The following is a 27524-nucleotide window of genomic DNA, read 5'->3' on the forward strand; positions in this document are numbered from 1 at the left end:
TCCACTGATGCCTCCTGAGTTTTCCTGCACTGTTTTGTGGTTTGTGGCATTTCTAGTTCTTTTCATGGTTATTAAATCAGTCATTTTTTACTTTCTTAAAAATCATAACTGCAGTTTCATTAAAGAGTTAAAAATAGGTTTATCTATAATGTGAATGATATTAAACATGCATCGGTTTTAGGGCCCGATCCTGCAGCCCTTACTCAGGGCTAGATTATGTATTTTCAACCATAGCTGAATAGTGCTTGGAGGAACCATGGAAGAAATTGTGACTCAGTGGCACAATATATCCTGGGGCACCCCAGTTACACGTTGCAGGTCACTGGGATTACATCAGCCTAGCAAAAGTCAACTTATTTTTTCGAATCATCACTTCTTTTTGGTGGGTGAATCTTCCCTTTGTTATGATCATTGCTGGGGTGGCTATATAGCGTTTGTACCTGGGTTCATGAATTGACAATCTCGTAAGACTGGTCTAAACGAAGACTAAATCAATAAACATGCCGGGCAACAGCAATACTCCACAGAAATGTGATGCTTTCCCCTTTGTGATACAGTGTTTAAACAGGAGTAGGGAAGCCCCAAATATAGACAGCTCAAAGAGGGTCAGACCAAATGTAGAGATTTTCATGGACAGCCACGTTACACACAGGAATTTTTTTTCCTTCTAACAGTATCAGCATTTTAAAAAACCCACAAAAAACCACGCAAACAATAGCCTTCTAATCTGACGTGCTGATGGTATACCACTGATGGCACTAGGATGAATCATAGACTATCAGGGTTGGAAGGGACCTCAGAAGGTCATCTAGTCCAACCCCCTGCTCAAAGCAGGACCAATCCCCAATTTTTGCCCCAGATCCCAAATGGCCCCCTCAAGGATTGAACTCACAACCCTGGGTTTAGCAGGCCAATGCTCAAACCACTGAGCTATCCCTCCCCCCACTGGTTTTGACATAGTTTTTAATGCCAGCAGCTTTTACTCCTAAGGTGACTCCTTATGGGCCCCACTCACATCCTCAAAACAGGGGTGAAGTAGGACTTAAGTAAGCACATAGGCCTTTGTGCTGACCTTTTGCACAGGGATAACTTTCACCCCAAGTGAATGTGGCATTAGTGGGGAATATGCATGTGCATACAATGGAGGAAACAGACCCCCATGTTAATGACTGTGTTCAAGTTATAATGCATTCCTTTTATAATACTTCAGGGCAGGGATTTCATATTTTCTCAGGCACTTTTAAGTACAGCAAAATCTGTTTTTCACTGGTGTTGGTATACAGATACATGTTACAGACATGGGAGTGTCATTCAGATAGGAGGGATTGTGGTCTAGTGGTTAGAGGGGACAGAGAATCAGGATTCCTGGGTTCTGTTCCTGGCTCTGTCACTGGTTTACCCCATGGCTTTACTCAAGTGACTGCAGCTCAGTCTTGACATTTGCAATACAGGGATACTGCTCACCTATCATTCCAGGGTGTGTGAGGGTGAACTAATTAAAGGTTGTAAAGCGCTCAGAGATCTCCAGTTGGAAGGTACTAGATAAGGATGAAATTCACCCCACTGCAGGGGGCCTTGCTTAAACGCTTTATGTTCTAAGGCCTAAATCCAGTTCATCTGCAATCCTAGCTGTCTCCATCCCTGGGCAGGGGAAAGAAGATAGGAGGATCCACACAGTAGCAGATCCTTGAATTCACCTCTACCCCCTTCCACAAAGTTGTGGAGCTTCCACAAAGTTGGGGAACATCCCATATGTGGCCCCTTGAATCCAGCCCCTCCCATTGCACAGAGAAACTTCACTGGTTCTGCTGCAAGGGAGCTTCTGTGAAGGCAGGGGCTGAATTTGCCCTTAAATACCTATAATTACTACTAATATTCTGCAGCTTATTCACTTTATTTGGATTAAAAATTGTCTAGGTCCAGTGTTGGGACTTGACTAACAGTGAAATCAGTGGGTGAAACTCCCCCCCTGTGCAGAGGGCCAGCACAAGCGCTATGCACCATTGAAATCTAGGCTTGGAAGGATTAGATTTTTATCTGTAAATGTCCGTAAACATTGATTTCACCAGGCACACACAAACTGATGGCAAATATTTTCAGCGATAATCAAAATTTACAATTGGCAAAGCAAGCAAAATGCTGCTTGAGAACTTAGGAGTCAAAATCCAGTGATGTACACTTTTGAATTCGGCTGGTTACAAATGATTAGTGAATGAAAGTAAAAATAGGTCTGATTTGTTGGTTTAAGGACATTTACTTGGTATATTTTGACCTGCGATGTCGACAATTTGTGTTTTAATAGTTTGTAAAGCTTTAACTTTTTGAATCTCAGCATATGTCATTAAATAATTGTCCGAACTCTCCGTAATTTCTTGTAAACTGTGAAAATTTAAATAGAGAAAAATCTAAAAAATGCTTTAAAAGAAACATGGCTGTTATCGGTCAATATTATACTACAAAAATATAAAAATAAAAATCAAATTCTACCAAGCTCCCATGTAAGCTTTCGTACTTCCACACTTAGAATGAAACTGTAAGTACGACTTAAGTGGAGCGTGGGCTTTGTCCTGAATTTCTGCACAGGTGTGAATGGCGCCCAATCAGAATACTCAGGTGAGGAAGGGTTGTGGGATCCATGCCCTTACGTTGTTAGCTATTTAAAACCACACTGTTAAATACTCCTTCCTTTGGGGAATAAATAAACCACGATTAAGATTTTTAAAAAGGGTTGAGACCTGTTGGATACAATGAGCATAAGATGCTAGCAATGGCAACACAGCATGTTTCAAAGGAGATGGGCTGCAGAGGATTGTGGGGTTTTTTTAAATGAAATACTAAATATAGCAAGAGCACAACTGAGGACTGCAGTACTGTTTTAAGATCTCCTCTGCAGTTAACTAAAATTGATCTCCCTAACGAGTGCTAAAAATAGAAAAGCAGGCGGGGAGGGGGAAGAGCAGACAATGACTTTTCATATTGCTCCCTGCAGGCTCCTTAAATGAGAGTGAATATGACCTTCGTGGAGCACTGTCCCAGAGTGCAGAATAATGAGCGATATTTCACATTTCACTGCTCCAGAACAGGAATTGATTTATTACCCAGCTAGCTAGAGGATTCATTTACATGTTTCCATTTATAATGTCGCTGCAGCAAGGGGAAAGGAGGATTCTTTGTTTTCCTTTTATTCAGCAGTTTAGAAGCATAAAGCATTGATGCCGGGAATAATGGACTGTAATATATGGATTGATAATCTCCATCTGCAGGAAAAACCCATACGAGAGGACTAAGAGGGAGGAAATGTCTTGGAGATTCCCCTCCTGCAGATTTCTTTCCTCTGTTCCATCAAGGGAGGCTAGGTGTATGGGTCCCCACTGGTAAAAGATGTGGGGTAGTCCCACAATCCTCATGGTCCTTGGGGGAGATGGGAAAGGTGGAGACAGCCCCGTACCCCCATGGACTCCTGTTTGGCAGGGCAGATCCAATGGAGTCCCACTGACAGGGCTTCTGTAAGTGGTAGCTGTTCCCAGAACAGTAAAGGGGCATCCACATTAGAGCTGGGCAGGAAATGGTTTTCCTGTCCTGTGCTAATTTTTAAGATTTTTAAAAAATTTCCCATCCCAAAGAGGATGAAAAATCTAAATCTTGAAAATTTTCTTGAACCAAAAATCTGGGAAAAAAAAATGTACAATTGGTTTGATTTAAATGCTTGGTTTTGATGTAGACTTTTTTATATTTTCTCATATATTGTTTTACCATCAATTAACTTGTATTTCTAAACGAAAAGTCATTTGGACCTGAAAAAACAGAACTTTTTCATTTCTAAAATGTGGAAATGGGCCGTTTTGACAATTTTGATTCCCGCCCCAAAATGAGAAATTAGTCTGAACTGACTCTCTCCATGAACAGCTTATAGAAAACCAGATATTTTCCAATGAAAAATATGTGAAAAAATTCCCAACCAGCTCTAAACCTAACCATGAAGTGGGGTGACCTGCCTGCATTATACCAGGTTATACATTGTCAATCTGCCTTCCACTTCCTGGGGGCCACAACTGACTCCACTTACCTAATAGAAAGAAGAGTGAAGAAGCTAGTCTCCCCACTGTAACCGAAAGGGGCTGTCCATTGGTTAATTCTCTTAACGAACAATCCACACAGAGTCACACTCAGAATTCTGATGTGTTTTGCTATCTCAAAATGGACCTGATCCTGGTTGGGGCTAGGTCCCTGGGGTCCTCACTGAGCTTAGACCTCCCAGAAGGCATACATCATCTTGCAGGTCTGGGCCCGATTGTATTTGTTGTGAGGAACTCTTAGAACTCGCTCAACAGCATTTATTCCTGCCCTTCTACAACCCCAACTCTCCTACCTAGATTAAAAGTAAACCAGTGCAATGGAAACATTCTGTGTGATCATCCTCTGGGTCTGTCAGTGCATTCTCCTCTGATGCCAGTCTGAATTTTAGAGTAAACTCCTAGGAGCAGGACCCATATCTCTGTGTCTTGTACAGCACCAAGGACACTAACTCAAGTTAAGAAATAATAATTATGCACATAGGTAAAATCCATCCCAAGCAGAAAGCTGGTGCCAGGCCTACGCATTACTTGAACCCTACGTGGACCCTTGAATTTAAGCAGTATATAAGCCTTGCGGTGCTCTCTGCACAGAGGTGAATTGCATTCTTAGTTATTTATCTTCACTCTGTTTCCAATCTGCTTAAGCTGACACATTCCCATACAGGAGGGCCGCAAAGCTTACCTGGTCCTAGTTTAGAAACTGCATAAAGGAGGTCGTAGTTGATGACGGGTGTTGCATCATCTATTGGCTGCCACCCTACAGGAGGGGAGGCTGGAGGCGAGATGAGAAACTGTTTTGCAGGCTGTGGTGGAGCCAAATGAAGCTTGTCCCCGTCTGTCTCGGAGGTCTGAACCTTTCAAATGTATTAGAAACACAGATTATTTTAGTGTAGGGCAGGCAAATGGAACAAAGACGAGACAGTCACAAACTTCAAAGAGCAGATACTGCTGTTCGGGAGCATCTGTGAAATGAGTTGGTGAGTCTCAGTCAACTTTCCTGTGCACAGTTGTCAAATCACAAAGGCCACTGCCACAACCAGCACTCTTGTTGGCAGTCTTGGCAGAGGCCAAGGACTGCATGGGCCTGGAAACAGAACCATCATCTCATCCCTGCTAGAGATGGTTCCTCCAAGGCAGGTACATTGGGTGTGGCTGCATGAGCAAGTCTGGAGTGCCTCTGTCCATAACGTTCCTACTCTGTAGATAAATGCAGGGCTTCAACCCGCAGAGCTGTTCCTGAATAGATTTTAAGCCCAGAAAAGAACTACTGTGACCATCCAGTCCAGGGGTGGGCATATTTTTTGGCCCAAGGGCCACATTGGGGTTGCAAAACTGTATTGAGGGCCGGGTAGGGAAGGCTGTGCTTCCCCAAACAGCCTGGCGCCTGCCCCCTATCCATCCCCACCCACTTCCCGCCCCCTGACTGCCCCCCTCAGAACTCCCCAACCCATCCAACCTCACCCTGCTCCTTGTCCCCTGACTGTCCCCTTCCGGGCCCCCCGCCCCAACTGACCTCCAGGACCCCACCCCCATCCAACCTCCCCGCTCCCTGACTGCCCCAACCCCTATCCACACTCCTGCCCCTAACTGGCCCCCAGGGACTCCCACGCCTATCCAACCCCACCCTGCTCCCTGTCCCCTGACTGCCCCCCGGAACTCCCTGACCCTTATCCAACCCCCGCCACCCCGCTCCCTTACCGTGCCGCTCAAAGCAGCATGTCTGGCAGCCGTGCCACCCGGCTGGTGCCAAACACACTGCTGCGCTGCCCTGCAGGAGCGCGCAGCCCCGCTACCCAGAGCACTGCCGCGCAGTGGTGTGGCAGCGGGGGGGCTAGCCTCCCCAGCGGGGAGCTCAAGGGCCGGCCCGGATGTGGTCCGCGGGCCGTAGTTTGACCACCTCTGATCTAGTCTGACTTTTTGCATCACACAGGCCATAGAATTTAACCCAATAATTCCTGCATCAAACCCATAACTTTGGGTTAAGCCAGAGTTTATCTTTTAGAAAGACATCTAATCATGATTGAAAGGCTTCAAGTGATGAAGAATCCACTATGTCCCTAGGCAAAGTGTTCCAATGGCTAATTATCCTCACTGTAAAAAAAAAAATCTGTATCTTATTTCTAGTCTGAATTCATCTAGTTCAAGTGAGTGGAAGACAAATCTCTTTATGCCTTTGTCTGCTAGATTACACAGCTTTGTTCAACCAGAAATCTTCTCCCCCTGGAGGTACTGTAATAGAATGGAGGGGTTCTCCTCTGGGCCCATCCTGTTAGCAGGTTTCAGAACCCTGCAGGGAACTTCAGGTTTACTGTGTACTCACTGGGGCAGGTGTGGCTGAGACTCACTATTTAATACAAGGAAGGTCAGGGTAGCCTTCTGGAAGAGAGAGTGAGGGCCTGGGACAGGCGGGTCCTGAGGAGAAGGGGGAAGGGCACATGTAGTATTACTTTGGAACTCTCTTTTTGTTAATAAATCAGAATGCCAGGGAATTACATTTGAACCCTACAAAGAGTGCACAGCTTTAGTCTGGAGCTGAGGAAACTCGAACACGTTATCAGAGCCTTTTATGAGCGCTAAAAAACACAGGGTCAAATTCTGCTCTCATGTGTACCAGTGTAAATCCAAAGTAATCCTACTGACTCTAGAGGCGCTGATCCAGATTTACATAGTCGTAACTAAGAGCAACATTTAGCCCATTCACTTCAAAATAGTCAAACATAGCTATTATTTTCATCTGATTTTATTAAACAGCGTTTCTTTGGTAACGCAAGATCATAGAGCAGTCACCCATTAAGAAGTAAGGAAAGAAAGGCTTTCATGTCAAAAGGTTCTTACCTGTGCGAAGTATAGTTTTAATTTCTTCCCTCTGAACTGTGTTTCATGCAGCTCTATCCTGGCCCGAGCAGCTGATTTAGGACTGCTGAAATTTATCCGCACACGTCTGAAGCTTTTAAACAACTGGAATGTCACACAGTCATCATAGGCACGGAACAAGCCCTCAAACTTCTCCTGTAAATGAAAAGACCTTGGTCATGTTAAGGGGTAATTTTGTTTGCATTCTGTCCTGCCAAATCTGAAATCAGATGACAAAAACCGAGACGGGTGCGATTAACTGTTTACATGGATGATCACCGAGCCCCACTGTGACAGTCACGGTCGTTCTTAGAAGTCAGGGTGTAAACAACAAATGACACGCAAATATAGGACATGACTGTGACCTCATTTACATGAGTGTAAACCAGTAGTAATTCCAATGGAATCACACTAGTATAAGAGAGAGGTAAATTAGGCCCCCGGTAACTTTACTGAAAAGACTAGGCATCATTTTGAATACAAAATGATCTTTGTTTCTCCAGTTTTTGTACAATTAACAAGAACGGGATATTTTGAAATTTGGAACATGCAGAATGCCTCCTCTTGTCAACTGACTACATCTCCCCAGGGTTGGTTGGTTGATTTTTGTTTGTTTGTTTGTTTGAAGTCCTTTTCACTGCAGATCATGGGAAGGACAGGGGGGAAGGAAAAATTCACAACCTCTTAGGAAACTAAGCTCTGATCCAGACTCCAGTGGTCTGGTTCTTTGTGTGTCCAGAGCAGATATTGAGCTCCACTATTAGTTTCCCTCCCAGCTCTGTGTTGAAGCATAACTTTGCCCCTTGCTCTCTTTATTTGTTCAGCTGTTACCCATCATATCCACTCAGCCACTCACCTGCCTCAATCCCAAAATGATAAACCATGGGTATTGTGTTACGAAATAAGAACTATTCCACATATATGCAAATCATGGTCTCTATTATTGGCATTTAGGGTCTATCCTAAAGTTAATAGAGTCCACTGATTTTCGTTCCTTTTCCCCCCCCCCCCCCTATTTATTTATGTCTTGTCTTCCTATCCTACTGTAAATGTGTTATGTCTATGTAGTATTGCCTGTTTTGTTTTTTTTAATTGTCTGGTCTTGCAGCTTTGATGAATTGTAAAAATTGCATAATTGCCTAACTTAGTTGGAGATCCCGAGAAACATGTGGTATTTGGAAACATACAAGCTGTAAGTTATTTGCCTTTTTGTTCTTTTTATTGCTTGCTTTTTCATATAAAATCAATTAAAAAATCAGACACAAAAAAGATAGTGAGCCATCCTCACTGATCATCAGAACAGTAACCGTCAATTTCATGGTACCGCTTTAAATTAATCACCAGTTTAACAGAAAAGAAATGTATTCTCTGTAACTCCATATACAAGTTGGGGTTTTGTATAGTCCACTTTAACATAACACAAAATGATGTGCAGCAAAGTGAAATCAACAGAGTTATGCCAGGGGTGAAGTTAGCCTGCTATGCACAGTAGACTTTTAGAAAAATTGGGTGCATTTACAGCATCTTGGACATGGAAGTAATTCACTGATTGCTGCGATCATGTCTGTAATTCTGCTGGGCCTTTATTTTGCCCAGGTCAGAGCAAATTTTGCCACCTCTAATATTTTATTGCTAGTACAATCCACATTGCCCAAAACAAGTTGGTATGAAACTGAGAGAGAGAGATTAATGGAGGCAATGGCAGGAACATGCTCCACCCCCCACAACACTCCGTTCAGGACCCTACACATGCCTTCACAACACGTGGGGGTACCTCTTCCAGTGCACTAAATGCCCCAACAGCAACTATGTGGGTGAAATCAGACAATCACTACGCTCTCGATTGGACTCACGCAGGAAAATGATAAAAGATAAAAACACCCTGTCACCTGTGGGTGAACACTTTTCACAAAGCCATCACTACGTCTGACCTATCAGTCCTCCTTCTCAAAGGAAACCTGCACAACACTTTCAAAAGACGAGCCTGGGAGCTTAAATTCATAACTGCTAGACGCTAAAAATCATGGACTGAACAGAGACACTGGATTTATGGCTTATTACAACAATCTGTAACCCACTCAACACCTTTGCAGTCATAGGACAAAATGGGTGGGGGGAGAAGAGAATTAACAGGCCATCTCTTCCTTGAATGGTCCCTTGGAATATGTGCTACCTACTTATGCTAAACCATCTTGTCAACAAGGAGAAGGACAGTCCTGCACTTAGGAAGGAAGAATCCCATGAATTGCTACAGACTAGGGACTAAGTGGCTATGCAGCAGTTCTGCAGAAAAGGACCTAGGGGTTACGGTGGACGAGAAGCTGGGTATGAGTCAACAGTGTGCCCTTGTTGCCAAGAAGGCTAATGGCATTTTGGGCTGTACAAGTAGGAGCATTGTCAGCATATTGAGGGACGTGATCATTCCCCTGTATTCGGCATTGGTGAGGCCTCATCTGGAGTAGTGTGTCCAGTTTTGGGCCCCACACCACAGGAAGGATGTGGAAAAATTGGAAAGAGTCCAGCAGAGGGCAACAAAACTGATTAGGGGGCTGGAGCACATGACTTATGAGGAGAGGCTGAGGGAACTGGGCTTATTTAGTCTGCAGAAGAGAAGAATGAGGGGGGATTTGATAGCTGCTTTCAACTACCTGAAAGGGGGTTCCAAAGAGGATGGATCTAGACTGTTCTCAGTGGTACCAGATGACAGAACGAGGAGTAATGGTCTCAAGTTGCAGTGGAGGAGGTTTAGGTTGGATATTAGGAAAAACTTTTTCACTGAGAGGGTGGTGAAGCACTGGAATGGGTTACCTAGGGAGGTGGTGGAATCTCCTTCCTTAGAGGTTTTTAAGGTCAGGTTTGACAAAGCCCTGGCTGGGATGATTTAGTTGGGGATTAGGTCCTGCTTTAGCAGGGGGTTGGACTAGATGACCTCCTGAGGTCCCTTCCAACCCTGATATTCTATGATCTTTCCACTTTGCATTTAGTGGTGAGACTCAAAGTACCTTTCTCAGACCTGAAGAAGAGCACTGTGTGGCTTGAAAGCTTGTCTCTCTCAACAGAAATTGGTCCAATAAAAGATATTACCTCACGCACCTTGTCTCTCTAATATCCTGGGACCAACACAGCTACAACTACACTGCAGACACGAAATTTAGCGCAATTCACAAAACACTATAGTTTAATGGAATCCTAAATAAGTCTCTACAGGATTCCAGATGCAAGTGGAAACACTAAAATTGTACCATGAGGAATAGCGGTGTATTGGTTGGGAACTGGATTGGGTGACCTAACAGGTTTCTTCTACAGCTAGATTCTATGGGGCAGATCTTCAATTGGTGTAACCTGGCATAGCTCCACTGGCTCCAATATACACCAGCTGAGGATCTGGCCAGATATGTGAAGAGAAACTGTAGCCAGGTGTAGATTTACAATACACTGGGCATAACGTGAGACTAATCACCACTCCTCATGCCCTTTGTCTTTGCCAAAACAAAGAGCTAAATAGAAATTATTCAACATCACAAGACTATTCAAGGCCAAGCTCTCAGGCTCGGCTAAACACCAGAGTTGTCTGGATTCTCTTGCAAATGCAGGCTTCTCACATATCCTTCAGCCCCACAAGAAGTAGATTCTAATAAGATGCACCTTGTACAGTCTTTTACACTCATCCAAAGTGAGTGAAAAACACAACTGTTCTGGTTTGGTAGGCAGAGGGCAAGCCGACCCTACAAGTTTAGTTTGCACAAGAAGAGCAAACCCGTGGTGTCACAAAGTAGTTTGTGTTTGCAAAGTGAATCACTTAGGATGTCATTTAAACAAAACAAAACAAAAAACCCTCTCTCATTAGGCATTGAAGAGAGAAGGAACTTCCCACTCTTTCTTAGAAGCAGAATGTACCTTGGCCAAGTGCTGCTTACTTAAAAGGTGACTCCTTCTAAAAGGGGTAAGAGCAGATTGATTGTATTGCATTGTGCAGAGGAAAAGCACATTGATGGTGCATAAAGGCAGTTTTGTTAAGAGCTGGTCCAGTGCTGTAAAGTTTGGATCTGGTTCTCCCAAGTAAGATTGAGAGAGTTTTTTGGATCAGGATTTTGGTTTAGCTCAGATATCAGACACCAGCTGTGAAGACATCTGGATCCTGTTGTCCCTGAAGTTCAGGAGCGTTTGCATCTGGTGGGTTGGTCGCTGAAGTAACTGTCCAGACTACTGTGTCTCCTAAAAGTCATGGTGCCAAGAAGAAAACAGGCCCATTTGGATTCTTCCACTCTATTTCTGTATATCTGATTTAAACCCAGGGCTACTCACTGCAGGTGGAAAATGTATTATTATTGCTATAGTCCAATTTTGGTCTTGATACATCTGAATTATCTCCAGTTTAAATTAGAAATTTACTTCATGTCCTGAGATTCATCTTCTTTAGCTCTAAAGGGGCAAAACAATTCCTGACCCCTTAGAGAAGATAACTGGGAAAGGCTGCAGAAGAAGATATGAAAAATTCAACTGATGTAATCTAAATCTAATCAATACTCCAATCCTGATCTGTTCGTAATACAGGCAGAGTGGGGAGTGGAGCACTTTTCAGAACAACCTTTTTCACAACAGATATAGCACATAAGCATCAGAAGGAGATGCTAGCATTGCTAGAGTCCACTGTCAATACAATATGCCTCTTAAAGGGTAATTATTAAACCCAAAACTACTGTCCCGGTGAGGGTTATGAGGCCTTCCTGGCACACACGCATTTGAATTACCTGCATCCCTGCCTGCCTCCTTCCTCCATCTCCACCTCAGTGGCCCTTCTCCCCATCGTTTATATTCCACTATTGGCTTCTTTGCCCCATCCTGCTCAGCTGCTAATACATCCTCACTGCCTAAATGCCAGTTCCTACCTTTACCCATAGGAGATACTCCAGGGTGTGCGGGAAGGAAGGAGATGGGTGTGTGGTTTGAGACAGACCTGCTGGCTTATGGGAATATTGTATAAAGATGCTGTGTGTGTATTGTCATGGAGCTGGTAGCACCACCTATTATTAAGGTTGCCCATCACTTCCTCTTAAGTTTTCAATTGTTTTAAGTTGCTTATAAACGTCTCAAAACTTTAAACTGTTTGCGCTGAAATCATCAATACCAGATGTCTGCCTCAGGCTGTTTTTTGTTTTTTTTTTAAACCTTCTAGCAATTCAGCCATTTCCAAGAGTGAAGCTAGTGAAAAACACATTGTTTAACAAAATACTGGAAACCTTTTCTTTGGGAAGTTCTCAAATCCCCATGCTTTGGTGCAGAGACTTGAAATTTGGCAAGGGGGTGGCCTGTGTGTCATGGCTGTGCCTTTTGCCATCCCTGTGAAAATCTGGCCAGATTTGTGCACATTATAAGCCTATAAAAATTCATTTTGCATATACTACGCAGACTTGCTAGAGCTTTGCAGCTAAATTCCCCACAGATTCTGTTCGCACTGAGCATGCTATCGCCCAAGGTTGCAGGGGGCCAAGCAGGACTTTTCCTGCAATTGCAGCTCTGAATGGCTGTGGACCCTGCACAGGAACTGAGAGTAGGGAGCCTCTTTTTTCTGTGCTCTCATTGATCCTGCTGCTGGCATGCAGGCAACAGGGAAGAGAAAGCTGCCAGATCTGAATGAAGAGGGGACAAGAATAGGATCTGGGGGAGGGAGTAGACTGGCAGCAGGATCCTGGAGTGGGTAGAGACAACTGGGACTGGAGGCTGGCGGGGGAGGTGCAGAGAGGGAAACAGGGACTGGAAGTTGGAGTGGGGGGAGAGAGAAAAGTCTGTGACCATCAGAGCACACTCCCCTCCGGAACCTGGAACGGAACCCAAGATTCCCGAGTCTCACCTTTCCTCTGCAGTCAGCAAATCTCTGTGAAATGCACTGGCAAAGTGTCTCATCTCCCCCTAGAGATGGTCCACATAGACGATGACAACAGTAGTTGTTCAGGGGAACCAGACTGAGCCACAAGACCCTGAAGGTGCATCTGAAGAAGCAAGGCCTGCCTATGTTACCATCATAAGATAGACGTGCCTGTAGACTGTTTTAAAATCCCTTTTTCCTCTAAAGTTTTGTGCTTACTGTTAAAACTAACAATGTATTGGTTTAAGAAGGCTGTCTGATCACTCTATATATCACGGGTCACAGACCTTATTAAAGAAGAACTGCAGGTACCTGAACTCAGTCAGATCAGCAGGGTAAAGAGTGGATACGCAGTCTCACAGTGAGAAAATGGTGACATTCCACCCTGACATAGGTAAAGACACGAGGTCTGACGGCTGCAGGGGCGCATTCAGAGAGACCAGACAGAGGCGCAGCTAGCCCTGTAACTATAACCACAACCTACTATTGCTATCACCTGTTGAGTTAGTTCAAGTGACAGAGGCCTTTGTGGTGGATCTGAAGGTTTCAACCTATGGTGGCCCAGGGGAGTGTCATACGATGCCACATGATGGGGCTGGTAAAAAAGCAAACTGGAAACACACACACACCCCCACAAAATATGCTAAAAACATTACAAAGGCTGCAAAAGCAAACACTCTAAAGTTAAGAAATGCCAGAACTAAGGTTGCCTGTGCAACCCTCTTGCACATATGCACTGAATGAAGCTGGTGTCCTGTGGAAAAAACAGTATATGATGATAAAACTAAAGATTGTATCATACTGCATGACAAGAGATACACAGGCAACCTTAATTCTGGGATTGCCTAAATTTTGATTTTGCAACCTTAATAGTGTTATCGTAACATAGTTTGTGTGTGTGTCATACACATATACAAAGAAAGAGGGATAATATAAAGTGTGTAATCTACTGGCTCAAGAATATGCAGCATTATTTACAACTCCCAAGTTAGTAGGTTCAGTACGATTGTTATTATGCACTGCAAATGGCTTCCTGAGTCCAGCTCTTCATATTGACTTGTACAACAAAAAAGGCATCCATCCCAGGCTCTAGGCTCCCATATGAACAGCTTTAAAAATACACATTTAAGTAAACAAACTCCCTTGCCTACACCCGGATCACAACATTATGAGAGAAGTTCTTTAATGAACAAACAAGAGCAGGGATGTAAAAGACCTCATAAATCAGTGCAATGTCTGCAATAAATTTCTTGTGAATCAACAACGGGAACCACTCATGGTGCAAGAAATAACTGATCAACCAGGGAGCAAGTTAAGCATAGAATTATGTCTAGTGGAAATCAAGTATTGCTCATGATAGTTTATTACTATGTGAATTATTGGGAAATCAATCCCTTACATACAACAGTTGCCTCTTTCATTTAAAGCTGCAAGCTCAGCTTACCCAACATAGAATTCCAGAGATGCTGGACCTCAGTTTGCCTGTTGGGAATTTGCATAGGTTGCAGCATTATCAGAATTTGAGCATACATCTTCTCCACATCAAAGCAGAAGCAACTGTAAAGATTGCCAAGAAGGCTTACTGAGATAATGAAGACCCATGAACAATGATACTGGACTTGAGCAATACATCAACAGATGGCATGGGCAGCAGCCCAGTTCAGTGTCCCTGTCATATCACACACAGATTCTGCTGCCACAGTATGGTGCTCAAGAATATGTAGCATAATTCCTGGGTTTTGTAGGACCTGTGAAACTTTTCCTTAGCATTGCAAATGGCTACTTGCGTGCAGTCCTTTACATAGACCTAGTAACAACAATAACCCAGCAATGACAAAGAAAGAAAAACCTGTAATTTAAACCTCCTAGTACAGTGCATTTCAACCTTTTTTCATTTGCAGACCACTAAAAAAATCTCATACGGAGCTGGTGGACCCCTTTGGAAATCTAAAAACCATTGTCCTAGTAGAATCTCCATCACCATTACTCAGCTATGGAGAAGAAAATGTCTTGTTTTATGTTTATACAGCACAGTCGGTAATGGAATCCTGATCCTGATTAGGGCCACTGGTTGGTGCTGTAATATAAATAAATAATGGAGAAGATAAAAATGTTACAATGATTACATGCACAGTAAATGTAAAGATATTCTGCACACATTTCTGTGTACGAGTGGTACACATTCTCATCAGGCATTGAAAGACACAGACTGGAATGGCTACAAAAAGGCTGATTGATTAATACTGTAAGTTGAATGTAATATTGAGAGATCATGAAAACACTTTGGGCCTTATTCTGAATATTTAGCATTTTACACTTGTCAGCTTTATGGAGCCAGTTCTGATTTACACTTGTGTAAGTCAGAGCAGAATCAGACCCCCATTTGAGTAAATACAGGGCATTCATTCTGCACAAGTGCCCTGTATGTACTGTACCAACTGAAACTGCAGCACCTATTAAAAAAAAAATCTATACATCTAGGGTTTTCTTCATTTTCAGCTGAGAACAACAATGACCTCAGCAGAGCGCATTAGTCATCAGCAGGAAGTTAATAGCCCTCAGCTGCATCATGACCCATCAAACTCCTCCCAGCTAGTCATTAATCTGCAGGAAATGCCTTATGCCTCGATCGTTATTGTCTCTGACTTTTAATATATGCCAAATGTATGTATTTCACTAATAGAATATTAAAACTCCTTTAGGGCCATTCTGATCTATGAAAAGTACATTGTATGCATTGTGAAGAGATATATAAATTCTCTCGCTCCCTTTGATGCAAGTTCCCCTTCAAGTTTCTTGGGTAAATAAGTCAAGATTTTTAACCAACTCGGGTTGCCTTTTTAATTTTTGTACACAATATTTTTAAAATTTTGGATTGCAAAATATGCTCAAAAACAACAGTGAAGACGCTTTCTATTTTAACAGTATTGCCAATCCCAAAAGTTGAGAATCATGAGTCAGACCCCAATAAATTATGAGATTGAAGGTTGGTTGTTTTTTTAAGATTATATTGTGTGTTTTGGTCTATCTTGATTTTTGAAATCCTCTCCTCCCCCGCACACCCCTAGAGAGAGAAAGAGAAAAAATTAATTAGCATTGCCAAATCTCCCAGATTTGTTGAGTAAAGTGATTTTGGCGCCTATTGCAGGAACTGCCATGGACTGCCAGATGGTACAGAGCTTCCAGCTTCTCCCCATCCCCAAAATTTTAATTAATTCTGTGTCCCCTCAACCTCACGTGTCCATTCATCCCTTGCCCAGCAATTAATTCTGTCCCCCAGCTCCCTCATCAGATCTGCCTCCACCCCCAACCCCACCCTGCCTGCAGCTCCTGGGGTTTTTCACACCCATCTCCCAGGCCTGGGGGACAACTGCTGTGGTGTTCTCCTTCTCCGGCCTGGTGTTGCAGAAATGGAGAGGGGAGGGGAGGGGAGGGGAGGGGAGGGGAGTGGAGGGAGTAAGAGCAGAGCGGAGCTGACTCATTGTTCAAAGGAAGGGAGGAGAGAGCAGAACAACCTTGAGCAACCGGGCTCTTTCTGTTCCCTCCTCTCCTCCCAGGAGAATGATGTTGGCTCCTTAGTGGAGGCGGAGGGGGGCAGAGCTCTGCTGGCTGCCTGCAGCAGCTCTGATTGGCTGATCTTCCCCAGGAGATGGGCAGGTGGAGAAGGCAGCCAGTCAAAGGCAGTTTTCCCCCAGGCCAGGGCTGAAATTCAAGACAGGGCTGGAACTTTTTGTGGCATCATGACACTAGCCCAAATTATGGGACGCTCAAAGAAATCATGAGATTAGTAACACTTGCAACTGTGAGATCCATACCCTAATTCCCACATTTGTACCTTTCTCCCCCAAAATGGCAGCAAAAGAGTATTGGTATGGTGGAAGTCCCAGATGGCACTGTAACTCATAGTCTTACAAGTTCTTTTTCTTAGTACGCAAGCTGCGTACAGTACTGGAAAAAATACCGTGTGGTAGTTAGCTTTTTGTGATGCAGTTTCTTTGGAGGAATCTGTGATGAACAGCAACAGTTTTGCTCTCTGCCTCAATCTCTCTTAACTAGAGTCAATTCTTGGTTCAGTATTGCTTCCTGGGAACTGGTGTTTGGGCTGAGATTCCTAAAAATGGGAGATTGTGTGCTGTTTGTTATCGCCTCTGTTCAAGGACTGGTGTACACAATGTAAACAAACAAGTGATTATGAGAAAATATCCTGTAATAGGGTGCTTGAAGGGCTGAGTAGCCTAGTGGTTGGCACACCTGACTTCCAACCCCTTGCTTCCCTGGCCGAGGTGCCTCAGCCCTTAAGGCAACGTGGTAGAGGGATCCAGGCCCTCCCGCTCCATCAGGTCGTAACCCAGAGCCCAGTGTGAAGCAACCACCAAACAAGGACCTCCTGGCAGACAGTCTAAGTTCACTGCCCTGGGCTACTTCCTACTGTTGTCCTTTAAGTCTGGGGCATGCTCCTATAGTCCAAACAGTTCATAGTGGCTTAACTCAAGTAATGCTTCCTTGCGGACTTGGAGCAGTGTCCTGCTGCAGCCTCAGGTTCCTCCAGATGGGGCAGCTGTAAGTTTGGCAGGGTCTAAACCCACAGTATCTCTACAGTTCAGTACCGCAATTCACTCAGATGAAGGGTGCTCCTTGGTCTCCTCAGCAGCCTCCCTCAGTCAGGGAAACAGTGCTTCTTACACAGTGGCTGTCCCAGCTGTCAGGCTCCTCGTGATGCTCCACTCCGATAGGGAGGCAGCTAGTTCCTGCCTCTTTGCCAGTTAGCCCTGAACTAAGCTAGGTTCTCTCCTTTTCTTCTCCCTCTTCCAGGCCTAGCATTCGCAGGGCTAGTGGATCCCATAGACACTAACTCTTTCCGTGCCGGCATGAGGTTTGTTGGCTTCATCATATTAATTTCTTCTTCAGTGGGAAACTGACCTGTGGAGGCCCAGAAAACGACTACTGCTCAGAGGGAGAGTGACAGTTTTAGCAAATTTGTGGCTTTGGGCCACCCATAATTATTTCAATTGAGGGTGCATATTTCATAGGTTTATCAATGTTCCATTGTAATTTGACAACAGTTAAATTATCCGCAAAGCAAAGCACTACCACGTTGAGATTAGTCCAAACCAACAGTTAACAATGGGAGCCAAACAATAGTGAACAAATAATTGTATGCATAAGTAGCTACCAGCACATAGATAAGCGTGATAGTGGAGGACAATAAGAGCAATATTAGAGAAGGAAGAAAGAAAGGTCTTACAAAGATTATACATTTGTTACCACCATGGCTAGGCATTGTACAATATATAGAAGATAACAGCCCCTGTCCCAAAGAGCACACTACATGCCAAAATACTATTAATTTCTACCCAGTATACCTGTTTCTTTCATGGACAGCTTTACTGGTATTTTATTCATTTAGAAGCAGAGCTAAAGCCTATTGAAATCAATGGAATCAATCCACTGACTTCAGTGAGCTTATTATTTGGCATGTTTATGCCCATTACCACCCTTGTTTCACATTGTGACTTATGGAAGAGCTGACGTTTAAAACTTTAATCTATTCCTTTTCCTAGACTTTTGAATACGATCAAAGTGAATGTTCAAAGCATCTATTGTCTGCTTTGATTTTTCATTTTTGTATGTAATTAGTTATTTGGATTTTTAATAACGCATACATAAGGGAATGTTCCGAGCCAAGACGTAAAATTTATGATTATTGTCAGATGATATGTTATCCCCTGAAATATTCTCTCTTACTTTCAGTATAATTTTTTTCCCATGACAACAAGACAGTTCCTAAGAAAAGGTGGATTTTTAATTATCAGTCCAGATAATTTTTAATTATCAGTATAACTGGTTTCAAAAGTTAAGCATATATCAAGAGCTTCAAACAGGGAGATGAGCACTGAGTCGGGATATATTCAAGTAAAGTGTGGAAATGCCTTAAATGACTGCAGCTTTTGAGAATAGCCAAGGTAGACAAAGGTCTAACTGACTATCATTAGCCTTCCTGGTTCTAAGAAGGAAGTCCTCTATCCCAGTGGTTCTCAAACTAGGGCCGTCGCTTGTGCAGGGAAAGCCCCTGGAGGGCCAGGCCAGTTTGTTTACCTGCCGCATCCGCAGGTTCGGCCGATCACAGCTCCCACTGGTTCCAGGCCAACGGGGGCTGCAGGAAAGGCGTCCAGCACATCCCTTGGCCCGTGCTGCTTCCTGCAGCCCCCAATGGCCTGGAGCGGTGAACTATGGCCAGTGGTAGCCGCAATTGGCTGAACCTGTGGATACGGCAGGTAAACAAACTGGCCCGGCCCGCCAGGGGCTTTCCTTGAACAAGCGGCGGCCTACGTTTGAGGACCACTGCTCTATCCTATCGTATTTCACAATACACAGAGGGAGAGCCATTACTGACTCTCTCATGAAGCCCTAGGTGTGATAACAGTATTTTAAACTAGCTTATTAAGATGGTACTTAAGAGATTCACAGGACCTTACTCTCAATTCTTCAAGATGTGAAGTGGGGGTAAGGGGAGGATGGTGGCTGTGAAGTTAAAAGGAAGTATAAAGGAGGTACATAGTCACTCTCAGTCACTCTCTCCCCACTGTATTTTCCACTGAATGCATCCAATGAAGTGAGCTGTAGCTCACGAAAGCTTATGCTTAAATAAATTTGTTAGTCTCTAAGGTGCCACAAGTACTCCTTTTCTTTTTGCGAATACAGACTAACACGGCTTCTACTTTGAATCCTGGATAGTGAGTCTATGAACTACAGAGAGAGAGAGATCAGGTCTACCATGGGTCTTTGAGAGTTCTGAATTTATGTTTGATCTTTCTCTGTATCAAAAGCTTCCTGCTTAACAGCTACAGTTGTGGAGCGGCTCCACGTCTGCTCCATGCCCACCCTATCCATAGTGAAGGGTAGCATGCCGACTGGTCACTAGAACTCAACTCAAGGGACCTTAGACTGGGTCTCTGCACACAGTATTCCCACTAACTTAGAAGGGGAGTCCTCATATAGTACATTACAGACATTTGTCAATATCCGAGTTGAGAGCTGCCGTGAGCGTTGGAATGGAGAAATATGTCCATCAGCATGTTTCCTGCACCAGTGACATGTACACTTTAGTCTACAATCACCTTTGTGTGTGAGAAATTCTGGATGTCACATCAAGGGAGGCAGTGGGCATGTCTAAACAGCATTTTGGAGTGAGTATCCAAGCCCAGGTCAACAGATTTGGGATAGCAGGGCTCAGACTAGCAATGAGCAAGGCAGGTAGTTGAAAATAATCCTTTATTTATTTTTTTCATTTTATTTTAATGTTTTATTTCATGTCCTAGTACTTAATAGTTTTTTGGGTGCTTCTGGGTATCTTCATGTTGCTTTAGTTAGATTGTAAAGCTCCTTGGGGTCTTTGCATTTTGTGTTTGTACCACACCTATCACAAAGCAGTTCTGGTCCATGACTGGGGCTCCTAGGCAGCAGTTCTGGTCCATGACTGGGGCTCCTAGGCACTACGATAATGCATATAAAAATAATCAATAACGTGTTCGGCATCCATCTCCTTATTCCTTTAGGGTGAAAGCACACATTGTCACGTCACAATCCCATAACCAGCTGTTTTGCTGGAGTAAAGACTCTGTGGACCCTTTGTAAAAGGGAATTTGCAATAGGATATAGGATGGAATCGTCCTCCCCTCCCACCTGGGGGTGGGTGCAGGGCAGCTGCTCCTTGGCAGCTTCTGCAGCCCATGGGCTCTGGCCGTGGCTACTCACATACATGGTTTTGGCTGTGACAAAGCCACATACGAATGAGGTACCAGTGTGAGGTGAGGGTGAAGTGCCCTGGTGAAGCAGCAGAACCCCCAATCGATTTGCACAGGGCAGCTCGCCAAGGAATGATTTCAGGATAGCTCTGAAATCAGCCTGCTGAAAAGAACGCCAGACTGCCTAGGCTCCAGCATGCCTTTGTGTTCAGCTTCCAATATAGCAGGCCAACAAAAGGGCCCAAGATACTATCTGCCCAAATGCGTAATGAAACTCATATTTGCGTTTCAGGAGAGGCTGACAAGTGTCAGGGGCAGAGAACGCTGCTGCATTGCCTTCTCTGTTTTTAACCAGCTCACATCACTGTTTACCTCACAAAATGACGCACGTTCCTGCTGCTCAGCTCCGCTCATCTGGAAACTAAAGGCTCCTTCAAGATAAAATAAATTGTTCCTGTGGCAGTGCCAAGGGGGTGATTTAATACAGTTTGGAGAGTTCTCAATTCAATTTCACACCCCTATGATTGTACTAACCCTCCTCCCCCAACCTAACAAACCCATTGTGGCTTAGTTTTCTTCTTTACAAGAGAACGAGCTGATACAGTAGAAAAGCAGAAGAACTTTCATATCTGAAGCATTCCAAGATTCCAGACACTGTACAGAGTACCATAACCTTCATAACATTATTTCAAGAGTCGCAAACTACTGGTCCAAGTGCATAGTACCTGGAACAGGCTTGTTAGTCCTGCTGCTAGCACTAGGAAACATGAAGTGTTCTGTGTAACTGGCGTTTGTGGCTCTCCAGGAAGCTGCATCAGCCTTTCTGCCTGAATACTGTGTTGCATTGCATTCCTTGGTTCTACTATAAAATCCCTTATATTGACAAGGAGAATGGTGAGTGAGAGTCTGTGGTGGAGCTAATGCACCCTCAGAATTCAAGGTTATTAACCTTGTTTTTTGCCTTGGGGAGTCCTCCATCGGTTACAATTGTGAAGTAACACCTTGAAAAATTAAGCTGAACATCAAGGCAGGAGAAAAAGTGCTCGAGGGCTGCCCTTGTGGAAGAAGCATCCATTCTGGTGCAAGTCCAAACCATAATGGCTAGATAATGTGTGCAGAAAATGCTGAGTGGCATTTCAACATACCTCCCTATCCTCATCCAACAACATACCTATTAAAGCACTGACTGCGGATCCAGCTCTTCTGCTGGAAGAATGTGAATCCAACTAATAAAGGCTTGTCAAACAACTTGTAACACAAGGAAGTATTGCTCTCCACTTACACATCCTGTTTTGAGATGAGAAATCGAAAGACTGCTATTATCCTAATCAACAAACAGTTAAGAAAGAAACAAACTGGCTTCTTAGCCAACAGGATCTCACTTGATCAAAACAGCAATAGTTGGCTTCCTCTGGAAAAAGGCGGCTAGGAAAAGTAATAGTTGGAGGAAGATTCCTGAGACAACCTTAGGTAAGAAACCAGAGTTATTGAACACAATCCTATCTATTATGAGAAACCATACAAAAGATCTTTAGATTCATAATGCTAAAGCCTGGGAGAAGAACTAGAACAATAATAATATTTTGTACTTCTATTGTGCTGTTCATGTCAGCGAGCTTCACAAAACTTAAATTTAGCTTCACAGCTCCCCTGTGAACCAAGTTCAAGGTCTTGGTCCTTATCTTTAAAGCACTCTATCGCCTGGGCCAAGGATAACTAAAAGGTCACCTAAAGCTCTGGGACAACAACCATGATTGACAATTATGCTCCTCCGGCAAAATGGAGCTCTCAACAATAAGGATGCGTCTACACTGCAGTTAAACACCTGTGGCTGGCCAGTGCCAGCTGACTCGGGCTTTCTGGACTTGGGCTACAGGGCTGTTTAACTGTGGTGTAGATGTTTGGGCCCGGGCTGGAGCCCTAGCTCTGGGTCCTTCCCCCCTCGCAGCGTCCTTATTGATGTCAGTAATTCAGGATCAGGCCCATGCAAATGAAATGATAAATACAAGAAGGAAACACGAGCAAAAGGAAACTGCAAGCAGAAGAATGTTGTTTTGTGGCTGCACTGCTATTTTATAACCTCACTAGGAGCTGTAATGTTATAAAACCACCATAAATACATGCTATTCATTTTGAGGCTTTGTCACTCCATTTAGACAAGAAAGATAAACTGTGAAAAAACATGGAACAATTTAAAAAGAAAAGCTTGGCTTGCTCATTCCTGATTTACTGTACTACCTGATGTGATCAACATTTGTAGCATTTCAGCAGTTTTTCCCATCACAGTCATGGGGGAAGCTCAACTGTACAACTGCAAATAACTGCACCAGCAGAATTAAAAAAAGATACTGCCTACCTGCCTGAATTTTGAAAGGCCAAACCCAAAACACATTGAAAGTTACCCTCTGCAAAGTCAGACAGTGGAGGGAATTGGTCTGCTGTGTTATACTGATAACTATTTACTACTATAGCTCTTTTACTAGCTGAATCCCACAATACTGTACACACATTAATTAATCCTCACAAATGCTCCACTGAGGTAGGTAGAAGAGAACACCTTACCTGTCATTGTTGTTCTCACAAGACATGCTAGGATGAGAGAGAGAGAGAGAGAGAGAGAGAGAGAGAGAGAGAGAGAGAGAGAGAGAGAGAGACTGCTGAAGTCTAGCCTCAAATACAAAGAGAACTGAGGCCGACGAGAAGCAAGGTTTCAGACTCCTTGAGAGCCACAGTCGGATTAGCGGAGATACAAATAGTACTGCCCAGGCTAAGAGTGTCACTTTGTTTCCCCCAGCACTTACAATTCAATCACAGCAAAAGAGCTTCTCATAAACAGACATAGTCACCTCATTGTCCTCTGTCAGTTCCCTCTTTAAAACTCTCCTTTGTCATGATACCTACAAAAGGCTAGATAATGGTTACGCACTTGGTGTGCTGTGACCATTATTCTCTCATGGTTTCCTTATGCTCCCCAGACTGTATCCATTTTTTATGTTATCTCCTCTTATGCTTAGATTGCAAGCTCCTCAGGGCAGGGACTGTCTTTTGTTCTGTGTTTGTACAACACTTAGCACAATGGGTTCTATAATTGGAGCCCCTAGATGCAATATAAATAAATCATCATAATCAAATAAATACATAAATAATAATAATAATGTGGAACTCTCCAGAGAAGGTGAGTAGGTGAATGTGATTTATTATAACATACCTACCTAGGAAGGACAAATATTGCAAGTACATTCTAAACAAAACTGGAAACAGGATAAACTAATTTCACATATGGTTAGGCTAAGGCATCCCTGATCAAAAAACACATACTGGGAAGGGGCAATGGACGGGTAGAAAAGAATTCCATCCTTTTCCAAAAGATGGAAAAGAAATAAGATATGGAACAAGACAGTAGTCTCCCCTGTGCCTTAAGCTCAATAGCTCTTGCTCTGCTGGTAACTCTTATGAGATACAGAGCTCTTTTTAGGGTCCATTCCTTAAGTCCTTGGGCCTGTTTCTCCTCTCACATCAATTAGGTGTAGATCCTGGATAACTCCATGCAAATCAATTGGATTACATCAATGCAACACAACTGCAAGATTAGAATTAGCTCCCTGTGAGGGAGTGTTTATCCCACACTAGCCTAGAAGGGGTTAATGAACCTGAAAAGGGACCAATTAACTGGATACGCCACAGCTAAGCGGAATTAGGTGGTTTAAGTAATCCCCCAAATGATGGAGCCCAGCTGAGAAGCAATAGGCCCGACTAGGATGAAGCCAGGAAGCTGTCAGCAGAAAGGGGCTGCAGTGAGGGAGCTTCTGGACATTAGAGAGGGAAAGAAGGAAATCTAGGGGTGAGGTTGTAGAGAAAGGCTCGAGGGAACGGCAGCAAGGTTTAGGAGCGTGCAGACCGTGGCTGCTAATTAGAGGGTCCCTCAGCTGGAATCTGGAATAGAGGATGGACTCGGGTTCCCCTGCCAGCCACTAGGGAAGTGGCACCGACTGGGCAGTGAATGGGAAGACTGCTGGAGACAGTTTGTACAGAAACACTTTGATACCCTGGAAGGGGCAAAGCACATAGTGACCTGGCTGGAGGACCAAGCCACGAAGGGAGAGCACCCAGAATCGCAGAGAGTGAGAGAGGCCGCGACATGGTGTGCAACAACCAGCAGAAGGGGGCGTTGGACCTAGAAAGAGCTAATTGCCAGAGCAACCAGGAGGAGGCCCATTAGTGGTGAGTGTACCCTGTGACACTCCCCTATCTTCCTCCTCACCTTGGCAGAATTTACATTCAGACCCTAATCCAACAAAGTATTTAAGTATATGGGAAGTGATTGAAGATTTGAAGTCAATGGAACTGCTCATGCTTAAAATTAAGCAGATGCTTAAGTGCTTTGCTGAATGGGTGCCATATTAAATTCAATAGAAATTTTGCCTAAGAAGGGATTTAATAAGGATATTGGGATCCAACCATTTGTGAGCGCTACACCCATGACAACGTAACTTATACTTCTGTAATCTGATAGCGTTTTAGAGGACAATTACACATGATGCGTTCAGCAAGCACAATTTTCCATTGTTTTATTAAATGTTTTAAGTTTTTTCTAGACTACACTTTTTTTCTACATTAGAAAAGAGTGCTACAAATGGGAAAAATGGAATATGGAAAAGGAGAGCAAAGTTCAAGGAACAGCTTGAAAGTGGGTGTGAAATATAGCTAAAGGGACAAAGACTGGAAGTGATGCATGAAGCGAAATAACAGACTCCCTTATACTGAAGTCCCCGTAGACCTACTGACTGCCCGTTATTGATATGCCAGTGTAAAGTGATGTATGTTACATGTCAAGAAGCTAGCTAGAAGATGCAAGGCAGATGTAAGTTAAAGTTTAGGGTGGCCTAGTTTAACTTACATATTACTGAACCCTCTTGTTTGTTGCTTTTCTTGCTATACTTCTCTCTTCTGCTCTCTGTGTGTGTGAATTACACTAACACAGACTCCTTTATAGAGTTTGTTTAGAACAAGAAAAGAAGTGGAGATTAAGGTGGGATTAATTTACCTCAACCTCTTTCCCTATCAAAACAAACCAATACTCAGCGGGTCACATTCAGAAGTGATGTGTCTGACTCAGGGTGTCCTTGGTGGCAACTGGCAGAGGGCACAGGGGGTGCACAGAGTTACACAGGGATCTCCTGGGTCAGATATTTGCCTAATAGTTCACCAAAGGGCAGTGTGTGAGGTCTCTATTGAGAGCCAGTAGCCCACTGGTCATCATAATCATTGTGAAATGTCTTTATGGAGAATATTTAAGGAGCTCTGTATCTATACTGAAAATTATGCTTTTGAGGTCTTGGAGTTAAGGTAGGTCACTAGGAGGTGACACACCTCATGCCTGAGGGGAACATCTCTGAGGTAACAGACCACCTATTTCCCTGTCAGGCCTTTACGTATTGTCTGCCTCACACTGCAGGCCTGTTTGCATACTGAGCCGGGGCAAATGGAGAGATTGTGAAATCAACAAGAGGAAGAAACATACAGCAGTGGGTGTCCAGTTTATGAATAAAGGCAAAGGACTGGTCTAGCATAGCAAAGAGACACACTGAATCTTTCACCTAGGAGGAACTGACAGTGTGCCTGTCTCATGAAAGAAGGGTCATGGCCTGCGTGGCTGTAAAGCGCTGCAAGGATTTTGGATGTGCAATACTTTATTAGACACAAGAGTATCTCATTAATTAAGTCTACACTGTGTGTTATGATTTTATATGTAACCATTTATTGCCAATACTCCTACTTGAATCTCTGTGTGTTGTTAAATAAACTTCTACTCGATTTCACTACCAACAAATCTAAGTGCCGTGAGGTAAGCGGAGCAGTGAGCTGAGATGGAACTGATAAGCTGGGCGTCCTGCTTCTTTGGAAGTGATGGATCAGTGAATATTGCAAATGTCCAGTGGAGCTGGGTTACATACTTCAGGGGATACTTGGAGGGCTAGGTGGTTGCTGCGTGCCTGACTCCTAACCTGCAGAGTGAGAGCAGGGCCTGTGCAGGCCAAGAGGGGAGGGCTTGTGTTGCCAGTGGCCAATGGAATTGGTGAGCTGACCCCCAGCAGGCACAGACAAGGCTTCCTCATGTTAAGGGCAGGTGATAGCGAGATGCCTCGCAACGTAGGATGCCCCTGGGAAGCATCAGAACACATAAGGCAGCTAAGTGTATACAAGTGACACACTGATAGCGTGGGTATGACCGTAAGTGAGAAAGTAAGTATACTGAAGTGCAGCAGGAGCCTAAATTGGAATAACATATAAACTGAGGGAGCTGGAAGAAGGCGGAAGTTACACCAACTTGAGACTCTGTCTAGACTTATTTAGACTCATCTCTGAATCTGGTTCAGGTTCTTTTTTTGCCACCATTTTATTTATGCTCCTGAATAGAGGGCTAAATAAAGAGCAGAGGGTTGAATCCTGCACTTCTATGGGAGTTTAACCTGACTTATTCAATGAGTAAAGACTGCAAGCTCTGGCCCAAAACTGCTACTGCCATGCACCTTTGTGAAGCTTTGCATCAATTTCAGACACTGAAGAGTGACACCAGTCTTGCACTGCTCTAGAAATACGCGGACTATGAATTCATTGGTCCCTTTTTCTCTCTCCAATTTCTTACCTCAGTCTGGACTGCAGGTAATCAGCTGACACTTCTAGCAGGTGTGGGGGAGGGGGGGCAAGATGTTTCTGAAAAGTAAACAGATTTGCAATACTAAAGTGCATTCTACACAAGTTCCCTTTCCGACACTGAAGCCCTTGACCCATTCCTAGTGGAAACACAGAAAGAAAAACTAGGAGAAGATTAAATTAATTTTTCCAGTGTGGTCTGGCCAAAACTGCAGCCAGAAAAATAAAATGTTAGGTAAGTTATTCATTGCCTATTCTCTGCTCTGCTCCATTGATGGACTGTCACAAGGGTGTGAAAACAGGTTATTCACTAGGCAAAACTGTTCTTGA

General features: G+C 43.8%; 1 protein-coding gene and 1 long non-coding RNA gene across 5 annotated transcripts in view; one reads left to right on the forward strand and one right to left on the reverse strand.

The window, feature by feature from the left end:
- RCAN2 (regulator of calcineurin 2) overlaps window positions 1-27524 on the reverse strand; it is a 161694-nt gene that overhangs the window by 30583 nt on the left and 103587 nt on the right. For all 4 annotated transcript variants that reach the window (XR_006289328.1, XM_037893935.2, XM_043542165.1 and 1 more), the window contains 2 exons: window positions 6912-7085; window positions 4759-4930 (listed from right to left, as the gene is read on the reverse strand). Coding sequence is in view for 3 of the 4 variants with exons in the window: in XM_037893935.2 (XP_037749863.1) it covers window positions 4759-4930; window positions 6912-7085 (346 nt within the window). In the remaining variant the exon portion in view is untranslated. The remainder of the gene's footprint in view (window positions 1-4758; window positions 4931-6911; window positions 7086-27524) is intronic.
- On the forward strand, window positions 187-26468 carry LOC122464904. Its single transcript, XR_006289329.1, has 4 exons — window positions 187-382; window positions 5084-5213; window positions 8038-8121; window positions 25996-26468. It is a non-coding gene; the product is annotated as an uncharacterized LOC122464904 (long non-coding RNA).

This window comes from Chelonia mydas, chromosome 3 (genome assembly GCF_015237465.2).
Source record: "Chelonia mydas isolate rCheMyd1 chromosome 3, rCheMyd1.pri.v2, whole genome shotgun sequence".
Classification (NCBI taxonomy): Eukaryota; Metazoa; Chordata; order Testudines; family Cheloniidae; genus Chelonia; species Chelonia mydas.